This window comes from Erinaceus europaeus, chromosome 20 (assembly GCF_950295315.1).
Source record: "Erinaceus europaeus chromosome 20, mEriEur2.1, whole genome shotgun sequence".
NCBI classification, from domain to species: Eukaryota; Metazoa; Chordata; class Mammalia; order Eulipotyphla; family Erinaceidae; genus Erinaceus; species Erinaceus europaeus.
The window spans coordinates 3,936,324-3,959,027 of NC_080181.1; the positions used below are offsets into that span (position 1 = coordinate 3,936,324).

General features: G+C 36.3%; 1 protein-coding gene across 3 annotated transcripts in view; it reads left to right on the plus strand.

Annotated features, from left to right (window-relative positions):
• CNTN5 (contactin 5) overlaps positions 1–22,704 on the plus strand; it is a 906,057-nt gene that overhangs the window by 324,342 nt on the left and 559,011 nt on the right. For all 3 annotated transcript variants that reach the window (XM_060179715.1, XM_060179713.1, XM_060179714.1), the window contains one exon: positions 12,127–12,250. In XM_060179715.1, the coding sequence (XP_060035698.1) occupies positions 12,196–12,250 (55 nt within the window). In that variant the 5' untranslated portion in view covers positions 12,127–12,195. The remainder of the gene's footprint in view (positions 1–12,126; positions 12,251–22,704) is intronic.

Consider the following 22,704-nt stretch of genomic DNA (forward strand, 5'->3'; position numbering starts at 1 on the left):
TTTCCTTATTATTGGTGATTTAATAAAGATTCGCAAGATTACAGGATAATACGGATCTACACTACAAGTTATATATCCTTTCTGTAAATTTTTATACATATTCAAATAAATAGTCATATCTAGAAAATTTTCATGAGAAAAGAAAGAAGAATAATTGTATTTTAATTGTATTAAAGCAGGATTCTCTCCCTCCCCTGCCCTCCCCTCCCTTCCCCTCTTCTGTCCTCTCCTCTTTCTTTTTCTTTTACTACCAGTTTTGTCCTTGGGGTTCTGCATCTGCATGATTCCACTGCTCCTGGAAGAACTTTTTTATTCTTCTCTTTGCACCCCCTTTCTTTTCTTACCAGAGCACTTCTCAGCTCTAGTTTATGGTGGTGCTGGAGACTGAATATGGGCCCTTTGGTGCCTCAGGCACCAGAAACTTTTTTTTTCTTCTTGGCACTAATTTCAGAACCTATCTTCGTTGAGTGGTAGAGTATGTTGGCCCAACCTCCCTTCAGAGAATGAGGCAGTCCCTACCATTATTGATCTTTATAGGGGTCAAGGTCATATAGGGGCCCAGAAAGGGGTATACTATGTTGTTCCTGATGGAGATGACCAGTAACAGAAGAGAGAGGAATCTATTGCAGGTTTAGACCTATCATGTCTGTGTGGGAATCCCAGGATTCCCTGACTAGGGCCCCGGATGATGGGGTGGCCCCGTAGTAACCAAAAGAGCCATCCTTAAAGTATACTGTTCTCTTGTCCTTATCCAGTTTATGTAGTCCTTACTTTGTCTGACAGGCTATCCTTGGAGTGACTGGGAGAAATGAAGTAGGTGAGGATGGTATCTAGCTCTAAATAGAAACTATTTCATTAGGTACTTTCTGCTGTCTTTTTTAGGTCTTTCTACTTGCTTGCTGTACTTATTGAGTCACTGCAAATTATTGTGCACTTTTGCTTTAAGGTCTGTATTTTCCCATAACTTACAGATACATTTGTACACATACCCTATCTCATGGACCCTGGTCTATATCTAGGTTCTGAGGCTTTGCTAGAAAGTGCACCCACCTTAGAGGTCCCCAGGCCTTCCCCACTCTCTATAAAACCCACATTTATTCCAGTCTGCCTCCTTGTTCAAATAGATGGTAAGCAGCTGGCAAGATAGCTCACTTAGCTATTGTACTGCTTTGCCATGCTAGTGACCAAGGTTCAGGTCTGTCCACTGTATTAAAGGAAACTCTTCCTCTGACTCTCTGTCTTGTTCTTTCTATCTGAAAAAGTCAGCCCAAAGCAGTGAATCCCCACAAAAGATGACCAAAGAGATAGAAACAGAGAGAAGAAACACCTAAAAACATCCAGTACTCATGAATTTTTCCTTTTGTATGACACTTATGTGGTGCCAATGGACTTGAAGCTGAGTCCAGACATGTTGTAAACATTATGTGGCTCCATTTAAGGTTAAACAAAATATATGTTTATTCATAAAAACCACTGTAAACAGGAGGGGAGAAGTCTAATTAAGAAAATAGTCAACCTATCAAAGACTCAACCTCTGTATTAAAAAGACTTGGTATGTGCTTTAAAAAGTTTGAGACATACAATCAATTTTTCCCCTCTCATTAATTAAATAGTGATTTACATGACTACAGATTAATAGGAGTGTACATAAACACTATTCCCACCACCAAAAGACTGTCCCATCCCATCCACCGCCCCCCCACCACCACCCTGGATAGCACCTTGATGAAGGTAATGCTGTCAAGAGAGTGAGCTGCTGCAAGACTTTGCTTACATAGTCCCTGCACCCACATTCCCTTGTGAACATGCTCCATCTCAGGCTGATGCCATTCATATGCTAATTGTCCCAAATTCCTGTTGGGGTCACAACACAAACACTTGGTAAAATGTGTGCTCTACCAGGTGCACCATCTTTTGGCCCCTAAAACAGAACTTTTAAATGTTACACTATATTGTCTTATTTTTTTTTTAAGTACAACTAGCATTAGTAATAATTAGACTGATTTCACCTGAGCTCATTGCATTAACAAGTAAAACAGATAATTTCAGATGTAGACAACTAACTGTAAGACTACATTGTCTACTAGTAATCAGTAAGGTTTCTGGCTCTTATGGCCAGTGACTTGATTAGGCAGGCAGGCAGGCAAGCAGGCAGGCAGGCAGGCAGGCAGGCAGGCAGATAGATAGATATAGAAGAAATAGTGTGACTTTTCTTCAAATACTTCAAAATAAAGCCTTTCCCACCGATCTATATATTGAACTGTAGCTACCATGGCCAGCTTGCTGCTATGTGGTCTCCTTGATTCTTAGAACTACTCATAAATATCTCATTCGATTCATTAGATGACTTCATTTCAGAAATCATGCATTTTACTGAAATCTGAAAGCAGAAAAGTCCGGATCTGGTGTTACACAAAGATGAAATGTTTTATGTAAGAGTAGCTCAAAGAAATGAGGTTTCTGAATTGCTTGTGGTCTCAGCAAAGGTGATCCAGGTGTCGTTTGGGGCAGGTGTGGTGGTTATATATCCCTGAGTTAAAACTGATCAACAAGTTAGGCACATCAGCAGACCGACTCAAGTCTTAGTCATTGATTCGCTGAGCTATCACTATTATTAAGTTTTACTATTATTAAGTTTTATTATTATTAAGGCAAACCAATGCTCCTACTATATAATGCCTACAAGGATGTGGCAATATGGTAAGGTGTGAACCTACGTTTAATATTGTTTCTTCACTACTGACACCTATATATCATCATAATGGAATTATTCCCATTCCAAAGTGGGCTTGATGCTGCAGGAATCTCAAAGTTGTAAAATTCAGCCACCAATAAAGAAACACACCACTGCTAGAGATTTTCTTTTCAATCTTAAAAAAAAATAACTCTCATGTTTTAGTCACAGAAGCCCTTGTGCCATTTCCACAATTGGGTCTGATTAAACTATCAGGATGTGCATTTTGAATTAAGCCTGTGAACAAAGAACACAAAGTACCCAATTACCTATGTGCTCATTGTAAACCAGTTAACATCGTAAATGTCTCCTGAGACCCATTGCCCTTTTAACTGGGAGTAAAGCCACCTGCCTCCCACGGGAAGACTGCTATGTCTGAAATAGCTGATTGTTTGCTTTCAAGTTAAATGCCTCTCCTGCTCACTGTTTATCTATTGATTGTGCTTTACCTTATGACTGCTTTGCCCTGTGATTTCTCCACTAGGATTATAATCTTTCTAACATTTATTCAGCGCAGCTGATGTCCCTGACCCTTAAGTTTTCCTGTGTGGCTTCTTACTAACATTTCATACCTTTCAAGAAGCTACCAGCATATACAATAAAAACTATACCTACTCGATACCTTCCAATCCTTGAATTGCACCTATCACCTTCAAATAATGATGTTACGCCTATGAATTATATCCTGTATTTGACAAAAGCATCATGTCATGTTCCTGGATTTTGTTTATTTTGTAGTCTTTAGACCCTATTTTGATGTGTTTTCATTTGCATTTTCCTCTGGCCATGTAAATGTTTACTTTTAATCTAATTATTGCATATTTATCTTTTTTTTCTGAAAATGATCCCCAAATTGTGTTTCAGATCTGCTAATTCCCTGACCTGCCTTGAGTAACTATGCTCCGTTAGAACAGAACATACTGAAATATGTTCTCGTGGAAATACTATACATGGGGGTTGGGAGGTACTATACTCCGTTGAGCGCACACATTACCAAGGGCAACGACCCAAGTTGAAACTCCTGGCCCCACATGTAAGGGGGGGAGGTGCTTCACAAGTGGTGAAGCGGTGTTACAGGTGTCTCTCATTGTATCAGCAGGAGAGAATGATAGGTAAGCTAGGTTATCATTGTAACAGTGGCGTGGTTGACAAACATAAGAAAGATACAGTAGGACTTGAGAATATGTTCAGTCTGGTGGAGGAAGATTAGATTGGAAAATTCAAAGTCAGCCTTAGAATTGCACAGCTCACACTGTTTATATGAACCACATGTTAAATTCATTACCTCCTCCTTTGGTATTATAAAAGATCAATGATAGAGGACCTTCAAAATTTTGGTTGTCCAGACTATTCTGCATAATCCTAAGTAAAGTGAGTTTTTAATCAAATATTGTATGGGGACAAGGGAGAGTGCACACATGTGACAGACTAACAGTAAGACAGTGAACATGCGGAAATTAATTTTATTAGTAAGAGTTTAACTGAGTGATACTTTATAATTTTTTCAGTCTTGGGATGGCAAACTGACATTTATCCAGGTAACCATGATGCTTATCAGCATATTCTGTTTTCTGTTATCTAGGAGTACAATTTGAATAGATAGTATAAACTTCAAATCATAAGTAACTCTTTGGAACTGGTAACAAGTCATGAATTTATAACTGTAAATACCAGTATTCTTTCTCAAATTTTTAAGGGATTAGATTTATAAATATTAATTATTACCAAGCAAATAAAAATGTATAGTTTCATCCTTACCATGCTGGAAATGTAAAATTCATGTCATATTTTCTTTTTAATATTTATTTATTTACTTATTTATACATTAGTTTCTGGATAAATAGAGACAGAGAGAAATTGAGAAGGGTTCTTAATCATGCTGCTTGGGAAGATATGATTCCCATTTTACAAATCTAATTTGACATAGTCTTAATTAATAGAGAATTTTCAAAAGGATTCAAAGAGTTCTGTGCTCTTATTTGCATAGAAACTCGCCTATAAAGGTCAAGAAAAACCCTAAATGATTCATACTTATGTGATAATGCAATGTTGATCCCACTATGTCTCATTTTTGAAGACCTTATTTAAACTATATCAAAACCATAAAACGAATTCACTTAAGGAAATCAAAGCAAAAATTTAACTCCCAGTTGGTATAGTAGATGATAGTTACAAAGAAATAGCTCCTTTCTTAATTTTTAAATTGTCTGTCATTTCATTCTCATTAAACATAAATGTAACACTACCACTACCATGATGGAACAATAAAATAGAATCAATTCCTAGCTTAATACCTCAAAGATCCATACTATTCTGGATTTTATACTGGCAAGCAGCTCTTAGAGGTGTGCAACTAAACATGTAGGAGCAATGTTGAGATTCTGCATGTATTAGGCATATAGGACCCCATGGGTGCGATGTTGTGGTAATGGCATGGCCTTCTGGGAAATACCAGAATCAGTTTCAGGAAAGAAGGATGGAAGGATACCCTAATGTTTTATCATTAATGGCCTAGAATATTTCATATTATGGTGTCTTGGGTTTTAAATTAAATGTCAAATACGATTTTCCATTGAAAATTTGAAGTGCAGAATTGCCCTTTGAGACTCTGAGAACACCCTCTAATTAGTGACTGCCTAGTACTGAGTACAAACAGTTAGGGATTGTTATTTGGTGAATTGTCACACCAGTCTGCATGAGTCTATGGAATTTTACTTCTTATACTTTGTAGAAAATTCTCGAGCCATTACTTAAAATATGCAGTATTTGATGTCATATTAGAAACAGTAGAACTAATAATCCCCATTGCAGTCATGACACCTTTTATCATACAATCATCTGACATTTAGTGTTTTTTTAAAATTTTTTATTATTATTATTTTTTCCTCCTCCAGGGTTATTGCTGGGCTCGGTGCCTGTACCATGAATCCACTGCTCCTGGAGGCCATTTTTCCCCCCTTCTGTTGCCCTTGTTGTAGCTTCGTTGTGGTTATTATTATTGCCCTTGTTGACGCAATTCGTTGTTGGATAGGACAGAGTGAAATGGAGAGAGGAGGGGAAGACAGAGAAGGGGAGAGAAAGATAGACACCTGCAGACCTGCTTCACCGCCTGTGAAGCGACTCCCCTGCAGGTGGGGAGCCGGGGGCTCGAACCGGGATGCTTATGCCGGTCCATGCGCTTTGCGCCACATGCGCCACATGCGCTTTACTCACTGCGCCACCGCCCGACCCCCGACATTTAGTTTTTAATGTCAGGAAATTTGAGAATGAAAGAGAAGTAGCACATACCCCACACATAATAGTTTGTTTACTTATTTGTTGTGTTTTCCCTCCTGAAAAGGGTCTGTATTAATAATAGGACATCCAACTCATTTTAATATGTTAGCATTATATCTTTTTGAACTATCTGTATAGTAGTGCTAATTATGAGGAATGCTTAAGTCTGAAAATGCAGGCTTAAACACAAAGACATCACTTTTACTCCCAGTTTTAATTAGAAATCTAAAGAAAAACATACAATTAAATACACCCATAAAAATAATAGATACATTCCTATAATACAGTCAATTTGTTGCACCATTAGTATCATTCAGTATGGCAGTTTAAAAAATATATTCAAGTAAGTCAAGTGGAAAGTGGCTAGGAAAATTACTAGCATTTAAACCACTATAACTATTTTAGAACAGCTAGTGCACTGTGTCTGCAACAAAAGCTGCTTTGCATTACCTTCACATTGAGATGTTAACAGAGTGACCATTTCACTTTGCCCCCTTGTTGCTAAGAACACTTCATTTTGTTCTAAAAGTATTCAAATGAAATTAGCTTCAGAAATGCATAGTCGCAAACATAATTTGTAAAGAAAATATTAATGTGTCTAAAATTTCCTGATGCCCAGGAAGTCATGTATCTTATTTTCAGAGGTATAGATCTCCTCCTCCATAAAGCAGGTAAACCCAGATTACTGTGAGCTAATTCTTTGGAGGTGTTCTGGGTGACTGGTGATTGGCCCAGGCAACAAGCCTAACCAGCTGAATGGCAGGATGACTGGTTACCATGCTTCTCTTTGACCTTACCCACGTCAAGTCAAACTCTCAGATGTGCTTACTTACAGGGAAATTGTCACATGAATAGTTTTGTTGTTTTTTTTTAAAACCCTGTCAATATCCTTCTTGCACACACTTTAGAGCTGAAATGTCTCTCATTGCTCCTCCTGCCCCACAGTACATACAATGAGAGAATATTCAGCTATATCAGTTTTATCCATAGATCATTGGTACTCAACACTAGGTAAGGCCTCAATGGTCATACATTTTAAACTAATAAGTTTGAAATTAAATTGTATCACAATGTAATAGTTCATTGCAAAATGACATACAGTTTTATGTTGCCCATTGGAATTTAAACGTTATCATGAGAATGTTTATAACATCATTTTATATGAATGTTTATAACATATCATTTCATAGAATTCAAAGAGCAGTATGGATTATCATTAAACTGAAACACTACATTTGAAGTAGAGACAAGTTTTTTTTTTTTTAATTTTCCCTTATGGCCCAAATTATAGTGGTATTATATATTGCTTTTGAGATCCTGGCCTAAATAACACTATAATCTCTATAAATAATGAGCTGTTCCTTTATACTTAAATATTAAGTGGGAAACACAAAGTTAGATTAGGAGAAACATTTATTAAGTACTGACTATACTGATAGCTTGTACAATTTATCTCACTTAATTATAATTATAATGTATGCAATGTTACCATTTTATCTTTCATTTACGTGTTAGACACCTGTGTGAAAGTGGCTGGAAATTTTGTAAGTATCGCACAATTAGCAGAGATTTAAACCTATTTTCTCCAAATCATGATGTATCTCCTATGATTTAGTCACTTTAGTAGAAGTGCTTTCTAAAACTTTGTGGGAAACGTATTCAACAGAAAAGTTTGTTCCATACCTGCTATCATTTTTTTTCATCTACTGTCCCAATAGTCTAATCATCAACTAAGCTTAATAATATAAAAGTTTGATCTGTTATGGTAACTAATCCAGTGATATAAATATCTTAACTTTTAATTAGTGATTTAATATCTGTTTACAAAATTACAAGAAAACAAGAACAACTCCGAACTATTCCCACCACCAGAGTTCCATGTCCCCACTCCTTCCTACCATTGGTATATTTCAAACTCTTACTACTTTGCCTTTGACTAAATGTGACTAGATAGCACATAGTATACTCAAAACTAAAGAATTTGTCTTGGTTACAGGTTATTTATTCTAATTCAGCTGAGAAAAGTGAGCATGTCCCCTAAAAACTCTTCCTCAGCATGCTTTGCCCTTGATTGAATTGGTCTAACTTCATTAAAGTTAGGAAAAAACAAATTACATAAGCAAAATGTCTTTAGTGTCAGATGCTTCTTTACTGGGAAAATCTGAAAGTGTATGCATAGCACAGAGAAATGCTCAAAAACTAATGGTGATTAAATGTGCTGAGTTTTTGAGACACAAGATAAAGAAATGCATTGCCTGAGAGTTACAGCAATATAGAATGCATGTTTGGCATTGAGGCTTTTGTTATTGTTTGTTTTGTTAACAATTCGATGGAAAGTATATCGAATATAATCATTTATTAAGTGTGTAGCTATGCTATTTATACTATTAGGTGCCTGAAAAGTAAACAAAGAAAATAAGCTTCATACCTCATGATGACATAGTTTAAATCAGAAGATGAAATCATTGTTGTTACACACAGTGCTACAGAAGCATAGCAATGCGTTCAATTTTAAAAAATAAATCCAGACCATCGACTGCACTTTAGTAACACATTTAACAACTTAAATGAACCTCAAGGGAAAGTATGCTGAGTGATAAACAAATCTCAGTCACCAACTCAATGATCTATTTCTCTAACTCGTGAAATAATGTTATAATAGTGATTAAAAAGAGGCTAGTATTTCTGGAAATTAGATGGAGGAAGAAGTCTTTAAAGGGTAGCATGAAAGTCTGTGATTATGGAACAGTTCTGCATCTTGATTGTGATTATGATAAGCATTTTACTCATTTGATGGAAACTAGAAAAATGCTAGACTTTTAAGACTCCTGTCATGGGGAGTGCTTTCCCTAATGGGCATAGAGCCTTAAAGTCCTGGTAGATTTTCCGCACTTTCAGAATTACTTGGTGATTAAGAGTATAATTAATTGCAAGCCATATTGTCTAGCAACTTACTTTTACTTGCTAACTTTGTGAACCATTTTGAATACTTGATTCTGAAATGAGAAATGGAAAATTATTATTTTCCAAATCATTTATTGCTTTTTAAATACTTATTTGTTTATTTATTCATTGAATATAGACAGAGAGAAATTGAGAGGAGGAAGAGAGAAAGAGCAGAAGTGAGAAGCACCTGCAGCATTGCCCCACTGCTCCGCTTATGAAGCTCCCCTTGTAGTTGAACTCAGTCCTTGTACATGGTAACATGTGCACTTAACTGGATGTGCCACCAAGCAGCCCTTCCAGTCCATTTATTTGATAAACAGAAGCATTGTAGAACTATAATGAACATTTTGGTTTTTCAGATTTTTTTTAAATCTGCAAAGCTTTGAAGAACTTAGCAAAATCAGATCACTTTCAACTGGAAGTGTGGAAAAGGCTGTGTTCCCCTGACAAAGACTGAAGAAGCAGAGATAGGCAGTTTGTCAGGGACGTGGCTTTTCAAAGAATTTAGGTATTTTCATTTTCCTTGTGAGACCCTGCTGATTGCACTGCATGTTGGCAGTCATAGTATTAAAAACAATCAATGTGGTACACTTGCATTACAATTTGATGTTTGAAGACAGACACCACATGTTCTAGTAGGCTCTCTCTTTTTAATTGTGATTTCTCTATAACTCTTTTCCCAACCATATACTGGACAACTATTAGAAATTCTTGTCACCGGGGGTCGGGCGGTAGGGCAGCGGGTTAAGCGTACATGGGGCAAAGCGCAAGGACCGGCAGGAGGATCCCGGTTCAAGCCCCGGGCTCCCCAACTGCAGGGGAGTCGCTTCATAGGCGGTGAAGCGGGTCTGCAGGTGTCTATCTTTCTCTGCCCCCTCTCAGTCTCCCCTCCTCTCTCAGTTTCTCTCTGTCCTATCCAACAACAACAGCAATGATAATAGCAATAATGATGCCAACAAGGGCAACAAAGCGGGAAAAAATGGCCTCCAGGAGTGATACTAGTGCACGCACCGAGCCCCAGCAATAATAACCCTGGAGGTTAAAAAAAAGAAAGAAAGAAAGAAATTCTTGTCACCAATCTCAACAGTGTGTCCTGGAGTTCTGCCTCCCCAGAGCCCTGCCCCACTAGGGAAAGATAGGGCAGGCTGGGAATATGGATCCACCTGCCAGTGCCCATGTTCAATGGAGAAGCAATTACAGAAGCCAGACCCCTATCATCTGCACTCCAAAATGATCCTGGGTCCATCCTCCTAGAGGGATAAAGAATAGGAAAGCTCTTAAGGGGAGGGATGGAATACAGAATTTTGGTAGTGGGAATTATGTGGAATTATACTCTTCTTATCCTATGATCTTGTCATTTATTATTAAATCTATAAAAATGAATAAAATTAAAAAATTAAAAAATTAATTTTTGTCACATTGTTAGTAAAATTTCTACAAGAAACTGCCTAATATTTTACAAAAACATTTGTACCATATGAGCCATGTCCCCTGTTTTGTTTGTAGCTTTTATTTATTTTTCTGTCCTTATTAATGAGTCCTATTTTCCTTGTCTTTAGAGAATGTGAATATTTCAGGCAAAAGGTTTAATGAAAATGAAGAGCGAAGATGCATTTGATTCCTGAAGGGGTTGCTATTGGCTGTTCTAACATTATTTTGGAATAATCTACAATTCCCAGTTTAGCCATGTGTCATTAACAAGACATTGTTTAAGTGCAATTTTGCCCTGTGATTATCAACTGCCAGATGAAGATAATCATTCAAAATGCTACTTGTCTAAGGAATAGGCTAAATTTTAAGTAATTCATTAAAACCCAATTGAAACATGACCAAAGAACACAGTTACTCTTATTTTAACCATCTTCAAAAATGACTGCTTCTACATTGACATAAACGTAAAGACTTAGCTGATAAAAACAAGTATTAGCAAATTAACATTATTCAAGTTGAAGAATCACGTGTATGAGATTTCCTCCTTTGGGTGTGCATGTCTTCCTAAAAAATTCACATAATCTGAAGTGCTAAGGCTATAGGGAAGAACTAGTTGCCAAGAAACAATTGGTACTTAAACATCATTCACAAACTACAATTATTTCCAAACTTGATCACTTTGGGGCAAGATGAAAACTGCTAAATGGCATGTGGAAACTCAGAAGTTACTTGTTTATTATAGACATTCTTGATGAACATTTGTTGAACTCGTATGGGAAGTATTGTGCTACATTTTTATGTTAATCATATCTTTCAGGAAAAACAAAGGAATTCAAATGATATTAATGACTCTGAGGCCTATTGTTATAAAATATTAAAAGGCAAATATGTTAAATATTCTTAAAAATATTTATTTCTCTTGGGCTCCAACCAGCAAAAGTACTGAGAGAAATAACTCACCAAAATAGGGAAATCCAGCATAGCACAGATAATAATAGGATTTATAAACAAAGGCAGTTGATATTAATAATTAAATAAGAAAAATTCCCTGTGGAGAGAGGTTTAGATGAGCTCCAGGCACAATGTGTAAAATCACTTGATTATCTGATCATTAGTTATGTTCTAGACCGGGGGAGTATATATTAATGTAATGGATTCTTCTACCCTATTTTTCTAGTCCAATAATTTGTCTAATGTAATAAATATAGCTATTATGCTTTTCCTGTGAGAACAAATCATCCCCATTAGAATCTGATGTTTTTATTATCTGTAAGGGAGTCTTCATTACAAATAACTCAAATAGGGAATTCCATCACTTCTCTGGAGTTCTTGTGCTGTACAATAATGAATTCCAATGGACATTTTATTATTGCTGTCCATATTCAAGAATATATTAATCTGACCTTTGCACTAAAATTATTAATCAGTTTATTATGAGACTTTCAAGTGGTTTTTTTTATAATGATTTATACAATTTTATTTATTGTTGGATAGAGGCAGAAATTGAGAGGGGAGGGAAAGAGAGAGACAGAGAGACACCTGCAACCCTACATCACCACTCAGAAAGCTTAGCTTCCCCCTGCAGGTGGATACCAGGGGCTTGAACCTGGGTCCTTGCCCACTCTGGTGTGTGCGCTTTACTACGTGCACAGCCACATGACCTAGAGCTAGTTTCTGTTTGCTCAATCTTTTGTTTGTTTTGTTTTCTAAATTTTCAAAACTATTCTCTATCTCAACAGAGCATTCTTTCATGAAAACACCTCAGAGCTGCTAAACAAACTGGGTGGATGAAATCCTAGTTGCCAAGGATGGGTTCCTGTTGGAAACTGGCTCTGTTCCTTTTGGTTGCTGGATGTCTTTCAGGTAAGATGTCTACCACATACATCATATAGGAAACATATGCAAAGTCATCTTCATGAAATATCCTCCGTTCACTTAGAATTTGTTTTATAATTCATACTTTTCATCAGGGGGGAACCCTTAAAATACTGTTAGCACTGAAACATTTTATATATAAATCAGTATCATAAAGTACTTAGACAAGGACTATGTTAAGTGCTCAGAAAGTGAGTATCCACCTCAGAGAAGGTATTCTTTGAATTAATACTATCTTAATGCTAAAAATTTATGTTAAAACTTTTTGTTTTAATTTAACAATGTCTAGAAATTACTTATTGGTTTGACTTAAACATTTGCACAGTAGTAGTTGCAGTTTGAATAGATTTAACTAAGAGTTGTATTATGTTATTAAGTGCTATCTGTGTAACTTGAACTATTGTGATGAATTAGTCTTCAAAACCAGAATGGTAGTACTCTGAATTTGTCCTCAAAATCTTTGAAATTCTTGTGTACAGACATAAATGAATGAGATATATTTAAATATAAATGTAAGCAATGCATATAATGTTTAACTTCAGAATATTCACATAAAATATTTTATTTATTTATCATTAATACATATTGAGCACCATTATTTCCATAAAACAAAGCAAGTTTAAGAATAGACATGAAAGATTGGATGATACTTATATAAAATGTTGATAGAGGTATCTGTGACAACATGAAAAAGTTAATAATAATTTTAAAAACATTGAAAGTTGAATCCTTGGTAGTCAAAAATATTATTGCTTAAAGCAGAAATAGTCTTAAATATTCATCCGATATGTTCTTCCTCCTATGCCATATCACCTCCCTCCCTGGCAACCTCGAGTCCCTTATCTTCTCAGTGGAATACTCCTCTTAAAGTCACATGTTAGTTGAAAGGGATGAAAGTCGAGCTGCAAAATGAAATTAAAAGAATATCCAATTAAAATGGAATTTTGGCATGCTTTTTCTAGTCTTATATGCTATGGACAATAATATATTTATAGTTTAAAATAATTGGTGTCCTTGTTTTTTAGCTGAGAAAGCCAGAGCAGAGAGTGGTAGTCCAAAATACCACTCCAAAATAGTCTTTTTTTATACTACCACAACATGATCCTCCATGATAAACAGCCACTCCACAGGAGATATTATACTGTGGTTGTGGGAAAATGAAACTACTTCATTTAATGTGAGGTGCTAGGTTTCCAGTACATAAGGGAATGAATGGGCTGCTTCACTTTCCATGGAATAAGATAACATTCTGGAAAACAGGATTCTTGAGGCAGACTTTGGAGGTAAGTAGCTGTTTAAATATAATAAACCCAGATGATCCAGGAGGTGGCACAGTGGATAAAGCATTGGACTCTGAAGCATGAGGTCCTGAGTTCAATCCTCTGTAGCATATATACCAGAGTGATGTCTGATTCGTTCTCTCTCCTATCTTTCTCATTACTAAATAAATAAAACCTTAAAAATAAATAAATAAATAAACCCAGCTGAAAACACAGGAGATTTCTGAATATTACAAGGAATTTTGTAATAATTTTTGTAATAATTTTTAATAAGGAATTTTTGTAATTCTGTTTTTAATGTATAATATTTATATATAAATCAGTGATTTTTTTTAAGTTTAATAGATCTCTGGTGTAGAGATTTGGTTATAATAAAGGTCATTACATTCTTGAAAGTATCCACTATCAAAGTTAATTACTCTAATGCTTTCTCTCACCTTCATCTTCATAACTTATTGAATTATTCTGGTGAAATAATTCCTATTCTATTATTACTAGGGAATACATTTAGTATATACTGTTTTCCTATTAGGTATATTGTCTTTAGTTTTCTTTGTCTTTGTACTTTTGTCTATGAAGTTAATTATAGTGCCTACTTGGCATACTGAGTTGACTACTGGTAGAGAAATTATTATTAGAAATGTAAGAGAGAATATTTATATCATCCTTTCAGATACTGTGACAGTGAAAGAACGATGATCTAAACTATTAGCTGAGCTTAAAAACAAAAGCACTGAAAATCAATACACATAATTTTTCAATATGAAATTAATTTCAGTGAAGTCTAAACTCTTCATAATATAAGGTGTGAAGTTGTTTGGGGAGGAATCATAATTGCTATGAACTAGCTATGCATATACACAGATACACACACATGTAACAGCATGCATCAACATTTCAACCTCTACTATTCCAAAAGGTATGTTATTGCTTTCTTTTTTTTAAGTTTTATTTATAAAAAGAAAACACTAACAAAACCCATAGGATAAGAGGGGTACAACTCCACACAGTTCCCACCACCAGAACTCCGTATCCCATCCCCTCCCCTGATAACTTTCCTATTCTTTATCCCTCTGGGAGCATGGACCCAAGGTCATTGTGGGATGCAGAAAGTGGAAGGTCTGACTTCTGTAATTGCTTCCCCGCTGAACATTGGCATTGACAGGTCTATCCACACTCCCAGCCTGCCTCTCTCTTTCCCTAGTGGGGAAGGGTTCTGGGGAATCGGAGCTCCAGGACACATTGGTGGGGTCCTCTGCCCAGGGAAGTCGGGTTGTCATCATCTTAGCACCTAAAACCTGATGGCTGAAAAAAGAGTTAACATATAAAGTCAAACAAATTGTTGACTAATCATGAACCTAAAGGTTGAAATATTGCAGATGAAGAGTTGGGGGTCTCTGTTTTATAGATAGCTAGTAGACCTATTTTAGTCGTATTCCAAAGGCCCCATGACTATACTTTTTTTTTTGAGCAGGTAGACCCAAGTTATTGTCTGAGGAGATGATGTCATGACTGGAAAAGGGGCTAGAAAGCTGGATCAGGGAAGAGAGTAGCTTTATTGCTTTCTTTTAAATGGTCTATGGTTTTGTCAATGTTTCCTTTTTATAAATAATTTTTTTTAAAAATCGCCCTTCCAGGGTATATCATCTCCTAAGTAGGGATAGAAATATCAATTGGGAGGAAACGTCATGGCTTCGGATTTATCTTCTTTGAATTATATACAAGTTTACTGACATTTCTGGACTTTCTACAAATTGCTTTTCATTCAATCTCCAGGTTTAAATAAAACAAAAGTAAAGGCAAAGGAGTTTAAATTAACTTTCTCTTTTATGCAGAATATCCTTGTCAATGGGCTTCTTAATCATCATACTCCTTTTGGAATGTGACTAATAATTCTAATACATTAAAAATATTTAACAGAGAAACTGATAATAATAGCTATTACAAGTGGGTTTCTAGGATAGAGTAGTCTGAGATAAAGGCAATTGTACTTGTGAAGAATGTCAGACGAGTATTAATTATTAGCCTTTTTTATAAGAATAGGCCAGAAAGTATCCAATATTAGGCTTATTAATATATGATGATTTGGCTTGAAAACTTTTGAAATAGCAGTATTTTTCATTTCTTTTCTTTCTCTTTCATTCTTTTTTTTTTCCCAACAAGGTTGTTGCTGGGGCCCAGTGCTTGCACAACAAATCCACTGCTCCTGGTGGATAATTTTGTTCCTTTATTTTATTTTTACTTTTATTTGGTAGGAAAGATAGAACAAACTGAAAGGGAAGGGGGAAATAGACACACAGAGAGAAACACCTGCAGACCAATTTCATCACTCATGAAAACTGCCCACTGGAAGTGCAGAGAAGGGACTCTAACCCTGTTACTCATGCATGGTAATGTGTGGGATTAAATGTGTGCCACTGCCTGGTCCAGAAATAGCCATATTTTTGCACTCCCCAGTGACAGCATATATTTTTCAATATCTCAGTCTTCTTTTATACTAATATCAAAACTGAAACATAAGAATAATATTTTGGTATGTTTATCTAGATATATATTTTCTAAACTAAGAAAAAATACTAATTAAAATTATAAACCTTAAAATTAAAAGTGACTTGGGAAAAACAATGCTTTGGAGATTGTGTTTAATATGGACAAGTAGTATCCTTTTTGTTCTAAGCTAGGATGAGATGCAAGAGAATTGTACTACATGCCCCAGGACACATAGATATAGTTAGTGAAAGAAGAAGTCTGCTTCTTATATCTGACAATGTGAAGGCAAGACATGTGAGGTCATCCCTTTGTAGTTCTGAAACTACAATGACCTCCTTGTTACATAATGATATCTAGTTGCTTTCTTCTTAGTTACTTTCAAATGATTCTGATATAAGTTCATTTGCTTTATCTATAGAAAGTTATCTGTCCTCTACTTTGGCCCCTTTCTCCTCTGCTGCATTAAATCTATTTTACTTGAAGGTGATAGTTTGTTCCATCAGCCAAGAGGATGATATACTATTGAACAGATACTGCATGCCATTGATAAGCTTATACAAACACTCTCCTTCTTCTTGGTGGCAGGATAGTAAATAGCACAGAATTTCATCACTGCCAGCTAGTGCTACCTAAGAACTTTAAAAGAAAAAAATGAAAACAGAAGCACTGTAGAAAACATTTGCCCTGATGATATTAAACCTGACTAGCTTACTGCAGTTGAGAAGGAGAAATGGTTTATGCCTCCACTGTGATCATTTTGAAATTATGTATGTGCACAGTGTATTGGTCCCCCAGGATGGCATGATGATATGGAGCCTACCTCCGTCCTGGAACCCAACTTGACACATATTGTCTGGGCAGATGGTATTAGCATGCAGTTAATCAGAAGGCAATCTAATGTCTTCTTGGCAGCAGGCAAGATGGTGTCAACTGAATTTAGTGAGTTTTATTTGTTATGTTTATCTGAAAGGTTAAGTAAATGTTAAAAAGTATCCATTGCAATGATGTTAAATTAAACTGTTCAGGGTCTGGTGGTGGTGCGCTGGGTCATGCGCACATAGAACAAAGCGCAACAACAGGGCAAGGATCCTGGTTCGAGCCCCAGTTCCACTGGAAGCAGTGAAGCAAGCTTGCAGGTGTCTCTCTCCACCCCCCTCAATTTCTCTCTGTCCTATCCATTAAAATGGGAAAAAAATGGCCACCAGGATTAGTGAATTCATAGCGCAGTCACCGAGCCCCAGTGACAACCCTGGATAATAAATAAATAAATGCAAAACTTGCAACTAATGAGAGTCAGATTCAGAGTCCTAGAGGTATGAGAGCAAAAAGAATAACCACCATAACAGAGAGACACTCCCCCACAAAGTGGGAGATCTTTATGTGTCATACATTAGACAAAGGACTGATAATATACCAGAATATACAAATAACTCAACAAATTCAACAATAAAAAGACAATCAAGCCCACTGATAAATGATATGGGCATGTGGGAGACATGTATAGAATCTTCTCCAAAGAATAGATCCAGTATGATAACAGACATATGAAAAAACTTCAGTGTCACTGGTCAGGGAAATGCAAATAAAAACAACAGTGGGATAACACTTTATACCTGCAAGAATGTCATACATGAGAAAAGACAGAAACACCAAGTATTGGAGAGGCAGTGGGGCAAAGGGATTCTCCTGCATTTCTGGTGGGAATGTAAGTTGGTCCATTCTTTATGAAAAAAAAAAAAAGCCTAGAGATTCATCAAATCACTAGAAACAGACCTCCCTTATGACCCAGCAATCTCTCTCCTTAGGATCTACCCAAGGGAAAACAAAAACACCTATCTGCAAAGACTGACCTGCTGTTAAAAATGATGAGATCATCTCCTTAGCAATATCTTGGCCAGAATTTGAGGGTATTATGTTGAATGAGACAAGCTAGAAAAAGATCAATACTGAATGATTTCACTTATAGGTGGTATGTAAGAATAGAAAACAGTAAAGGAAAACAAAGTGACATTCAGATAGGGTGTGGTATATTACAACAAAACAAAGGACTCTGGGGAAGGAGGACAAAGGATAGGATAAAGGGGCATTGATGTGTCTCCTAGATACCTATCAAGGGGAGATGAAAGATTATACCTATGTATTAAAGACTATAGTATAAACCATTAATTCCCCCATTAAAAAGACATGTTTTCAATGTGTTGGAAGTTACTGAGCGAAGTAAGTTATTTATTAGATTAGTAACATGTTTCCTTAAACTAAAAAATACAAGTATCTTTCCTCTTCTATATTGGCTAAGAAGAAAACAGTATACCTATCTTATTAAGCACTATATTTAAAACAAGATTTTATCAAAGCAAAATGGAATCATCGAAGTTGTTAAAAAGAGCATTTTATAATCATGTCCATTGTTTTACTGAAAAAAGTAAAATAAAACTCCTTTGATGAAATATAAAAAGTTTGGGTTTTGGTAGCTTGTACTACATAAAATTTTTTTAAAATATTTATTCCCTTTTGTAGCCCTTGTTGTTTTATTGTTGTTGTAGTTGCTGGATAGGACAGAGAGAAATGGAGAGAGGAGGGGAAGACATAGTGGGGGAGAGAAAGACAGACACCTGCAGACCTGCTTCACCATCTGTGAAGCGACTCCCCTGCAGGTGGGGAGCCGGGGGCTCAAACCAGGATCCTCACGCCTGTCTTTGCACTTTGCACCACGTGAGCTTAACCCACAGCTCTACAGCCCGACTCCCCTAAAAATGTTTTAATACATTAATGTTCTCACCAAATTAACTATGTTTTATTTGACAATAACACATTTTTATTTCCTAAATTTGGTATGTCATCATATTGTACAATCTTTAATTTCCCAAATTTTTTCCTCTTATGGATATTCAATCTCTGTCTCTACTCTTTCCCATATTTTGGCTCAGAACAACAAACAGAAAAAATATTTTATTTGCACATTTTTTTGTCTAGTAAATGTCAAGTCTACTATATACATGTATATGTTATTTATAACCTCCAACCTACTCTTTACACTCTCAATTTTTCTAGCTTTCTTTGGTTAGTAATCTGTAATTAAACAACCTATTTTTAAAAAAATTTATTTAGTCATTTGAAGGAGAGACACCTGCAGCACTGTTTCACCACTCATGAAGCTTCCCTGTGTAGGTGGGGACAGAGGGCTTGAAGCTAGGTTTTCATGCATGGTGACATGTACATTCAATAAGATGAACCACCACCAATCCCCTCTTCTGTTACTAAAATATGATAAATTGGGAGTCGGGATGTAGTGCAACAGGTCAAGTGCACGTGGCACAAAGCACAAGGACTGGCAGAAGGATCCCAGTTCAAGCTCCCAGCTCCCCACCTGCAGGGTAGCCACTTCACAAGTGGTGAAGCAGGTCTGTAGGCATCTGTCTTTATCTCCCCTTTTCTGTCTTCCCCTCCTCTCTCCTACCCAATAACAATAACTATAACAATAAAACAACAAGGGCAACAAAAGGGAATGAATAAATAAATAATAATAAATAAAATATGATAAATTAAAAAAAAACTTTTACCCCACCTGCAGGGGAGTCGCTTCACAGGCGGTGAAGCAGGTCTGCAGGTGTCTATCTTTCTCTCCTCCTCCCTGTCTTCCCCTCCTCTCTCCATTTCTCTCTGTTCTATCCAGCAACGATGACAACAACAATAATAACTACAACAATAAAAAAACAACAAGGGCAACAAAAGGGAATAAATAAATAAAATAAATATTTTAAAAAATTTAAAAAAAGAATCATGTTTAAAAAAAAACTTTTAAGTATTCCTTAAATTCCAATTTATAGAATCAAAGATCTAAAGATTAGGAACAAAAGCATTTAGGCCATCGTATTGAACAAGCCCTTGGAAATGAAAACTATCTTTACATAATGATCATTTAGCTAATTCTTGAACTTTCTTTACAGAATACTGATATACCCTCTTGAGATAGTCAGCTCAACCACTGAGCAACACTGTATCCTTAGAGTGTTTCTTTTAGACAAAATAATTCTACCTCTCACTTTTCTGTAATACTTGGATTGTTGTATCTCTGAATTTTTTATAGGAAGAATAAGCTACTTATGTATGACAAACTTTCAGCTATTTAAAGATAGTAGTTGAATATAGTATAACTTCTGGAAACTGTCTTTTGAGATCATTGACTCACTGCCACATGGTACTTTTTGTTGCTAAGGAAATTAATGAATGATACATCTCACCAAAAATAAGGATACTGTCAATTGTATTTATCATATATATTATATAGAATAAAAATAGAAAATATCAACAAAACCATAGGATAAGAGGGGTAAAGCTCCACACATTTCCTACCATCAGAGTTCCATATCCCATCCACTCTTCTGGAAGCTTTCCTATTCTTTATCCTTCTGGGAGTATGGGCCCAGGTTCTTTATGGAGTGCAGAAGGTGGAAGGTCTGACTTCTGTAATTGCTTCCATGCTGAACATTGGCATTGACTGGTCGATCCATCCTCCCAGCCTGTCTCTCTCTTTCCCTAGGGGGCAGGGCTCTGGAGAGATGGTGTTCCAGGGAACATTGGTGGGGTTGTCTGCCTGAGGAAGTCAAGTTGGCGTCATGGTAGCATTTGCAACTTGGTGTCTGAAAAAGCATTAAGGTATAAAGCAGAACAAATTGCTTAATAATCCTTAATAATCTGAAACCTAAAGGCAAGAATATAGCAGATGAGATTTAAGGGTCTCCATTTTGGAAAATGTTAGTAGGACTATTTTAGTTATATTCCAAGGAGCCCATGACTTTACTAATTTTTGCCTGAGCCCAGTAGCTAACATGCAGGTGGTCCAAGGGTATTATCTACGGAGATGGTGTCAGGGTTGGACATAGGACTAAAAAGCTAGATCAGGTAAGAGAGTAGCTCCCAAATATAGGAAAAGTATATAAATACCATTAACTGTAAACCCCACTGATTTGATCTGTGGCCTATATTCAGTGTAGGAGCCTGTGTAACCTCTGCCTCCCCATAGGTCTGAGCTCACATTCTGTGGTCATAGCTAGGAATGTTTTAGGCTGCACCCATTCTGGACCATCTTCCTCGAGTGGTAGAGTACTCTGCCCACCTCCCTTCAGAGAATGGGGCAGTCCCTACCATTGTTGACCCACATTGAGAGCAACTTCCTATTGGGGCCACAAAGGGATCCGTTATGTTGTTGCTGATGGAGATGACCAGTGACAATGCAGAGAGGAATCTGTTAGAGGTCTAGGCCCATCATGTCTGTGTGGGTGATGAGGTGGCCTGATAGTAAAAAATAAAATAAAATAAAATAAAATAAAATAAAATAAAATAAAATAAAATAAAATAAAACAGTCATCATTAAAGTGTGCTGGTTTCTTGCCCTTAGCCTGCTCTTGGAGTTTTTTACCTTATCTGACAAGCTTACCCTTAGAGTGATTCAGGAAAGTGAAATAGGAAGTAGGTGAGGAGAATATCTAAGTAGAAACTATTTGAATAAGTACTTCATGTTGTCTTTTTCTAGGTCTTTCTACTTGTTTTCTATACTTATTGGGTCATTGCAAACTATTGTGTACTTTTGCTTTTGGTATATGTTTTACTCTAACTTATGTGTGCATGTGCTCTGTCTCTTGGGCCCTGGTTCATATCTAAATGTTGGGGCTTTGTTAGGAAGTGCACTATGCAAAGTGGAAATAAGGAGTCCTATGAGGTAGGACTCCAAGTTATTTGGAAATTTGTTACAATTGACTTAAACCCTAAGACAATTGTATTTATATGTGTATATATAATTTATACTGAATGAATATAATTTATAATGAATGTTACTATACATCAAATTTTTTATATCTTGTTTAATTTTATGAACATTTGACTTTCCTATTATTAAAGAATATATGAAGGGCAATTCTCAAATGAAAAAATAATCTGTAGTTAATAGCTTTTATTTATTGCACAGGCAGTTCAAGTCACTCAGTGAGGTATGACCAGGAAATGTGTGTGTGTGTGTATGTGTGTATATGTGTATGTATGTGTGTGTGTGTGTGTGTGTGTGTGTGTGTATGTTGGAGCTCTGAGTATTTTAATATTGACTTACAAAAAGCAACAATTAATCTAAGAAAGACCTTTGAAGAAGTAAGTCTCTGCTCGATCTTCCAGTTAGAAGTTGCTTTATACATTAGCTGACTCTCCTATTACTATTCCCTCATTTCCTCTTGCCACTTCTCCTATCAGCTGATAGTATAATTCACTTGGACAGTGTACCTGATTAGCCATAATTGTGGCACATTTTTTTTAAATTACTTATTTAATGATTAATAAGATTGTAGGATAAAAGGGGTACAATTCCCACCACCAGAGTTCTATATACCCCATCCTCTCTTGGAAACTTCCCTTTTCTTTATCCCTCTGAGAGTATGGACCACAGATATTTATGGGGTGCAGAAGGTGGAAGTTCTGTCTTCTGTAATTGCTTCTCTGCTAAGTATGGATGGGAATATGGTGTCAGAGTTGGGAATAGGACTAGAGAGCTGGGTCAGGGCAGAGGGTAGCTCCCAAATATGAGGAAAGTATATAAAAGCTGTTAACTGTAAGCTCCATCGATCTGACCTAGGACCCATGTCTGTTCATATTTAGCACAGGAGTCTGTCAGTCTCAGCTCGCATT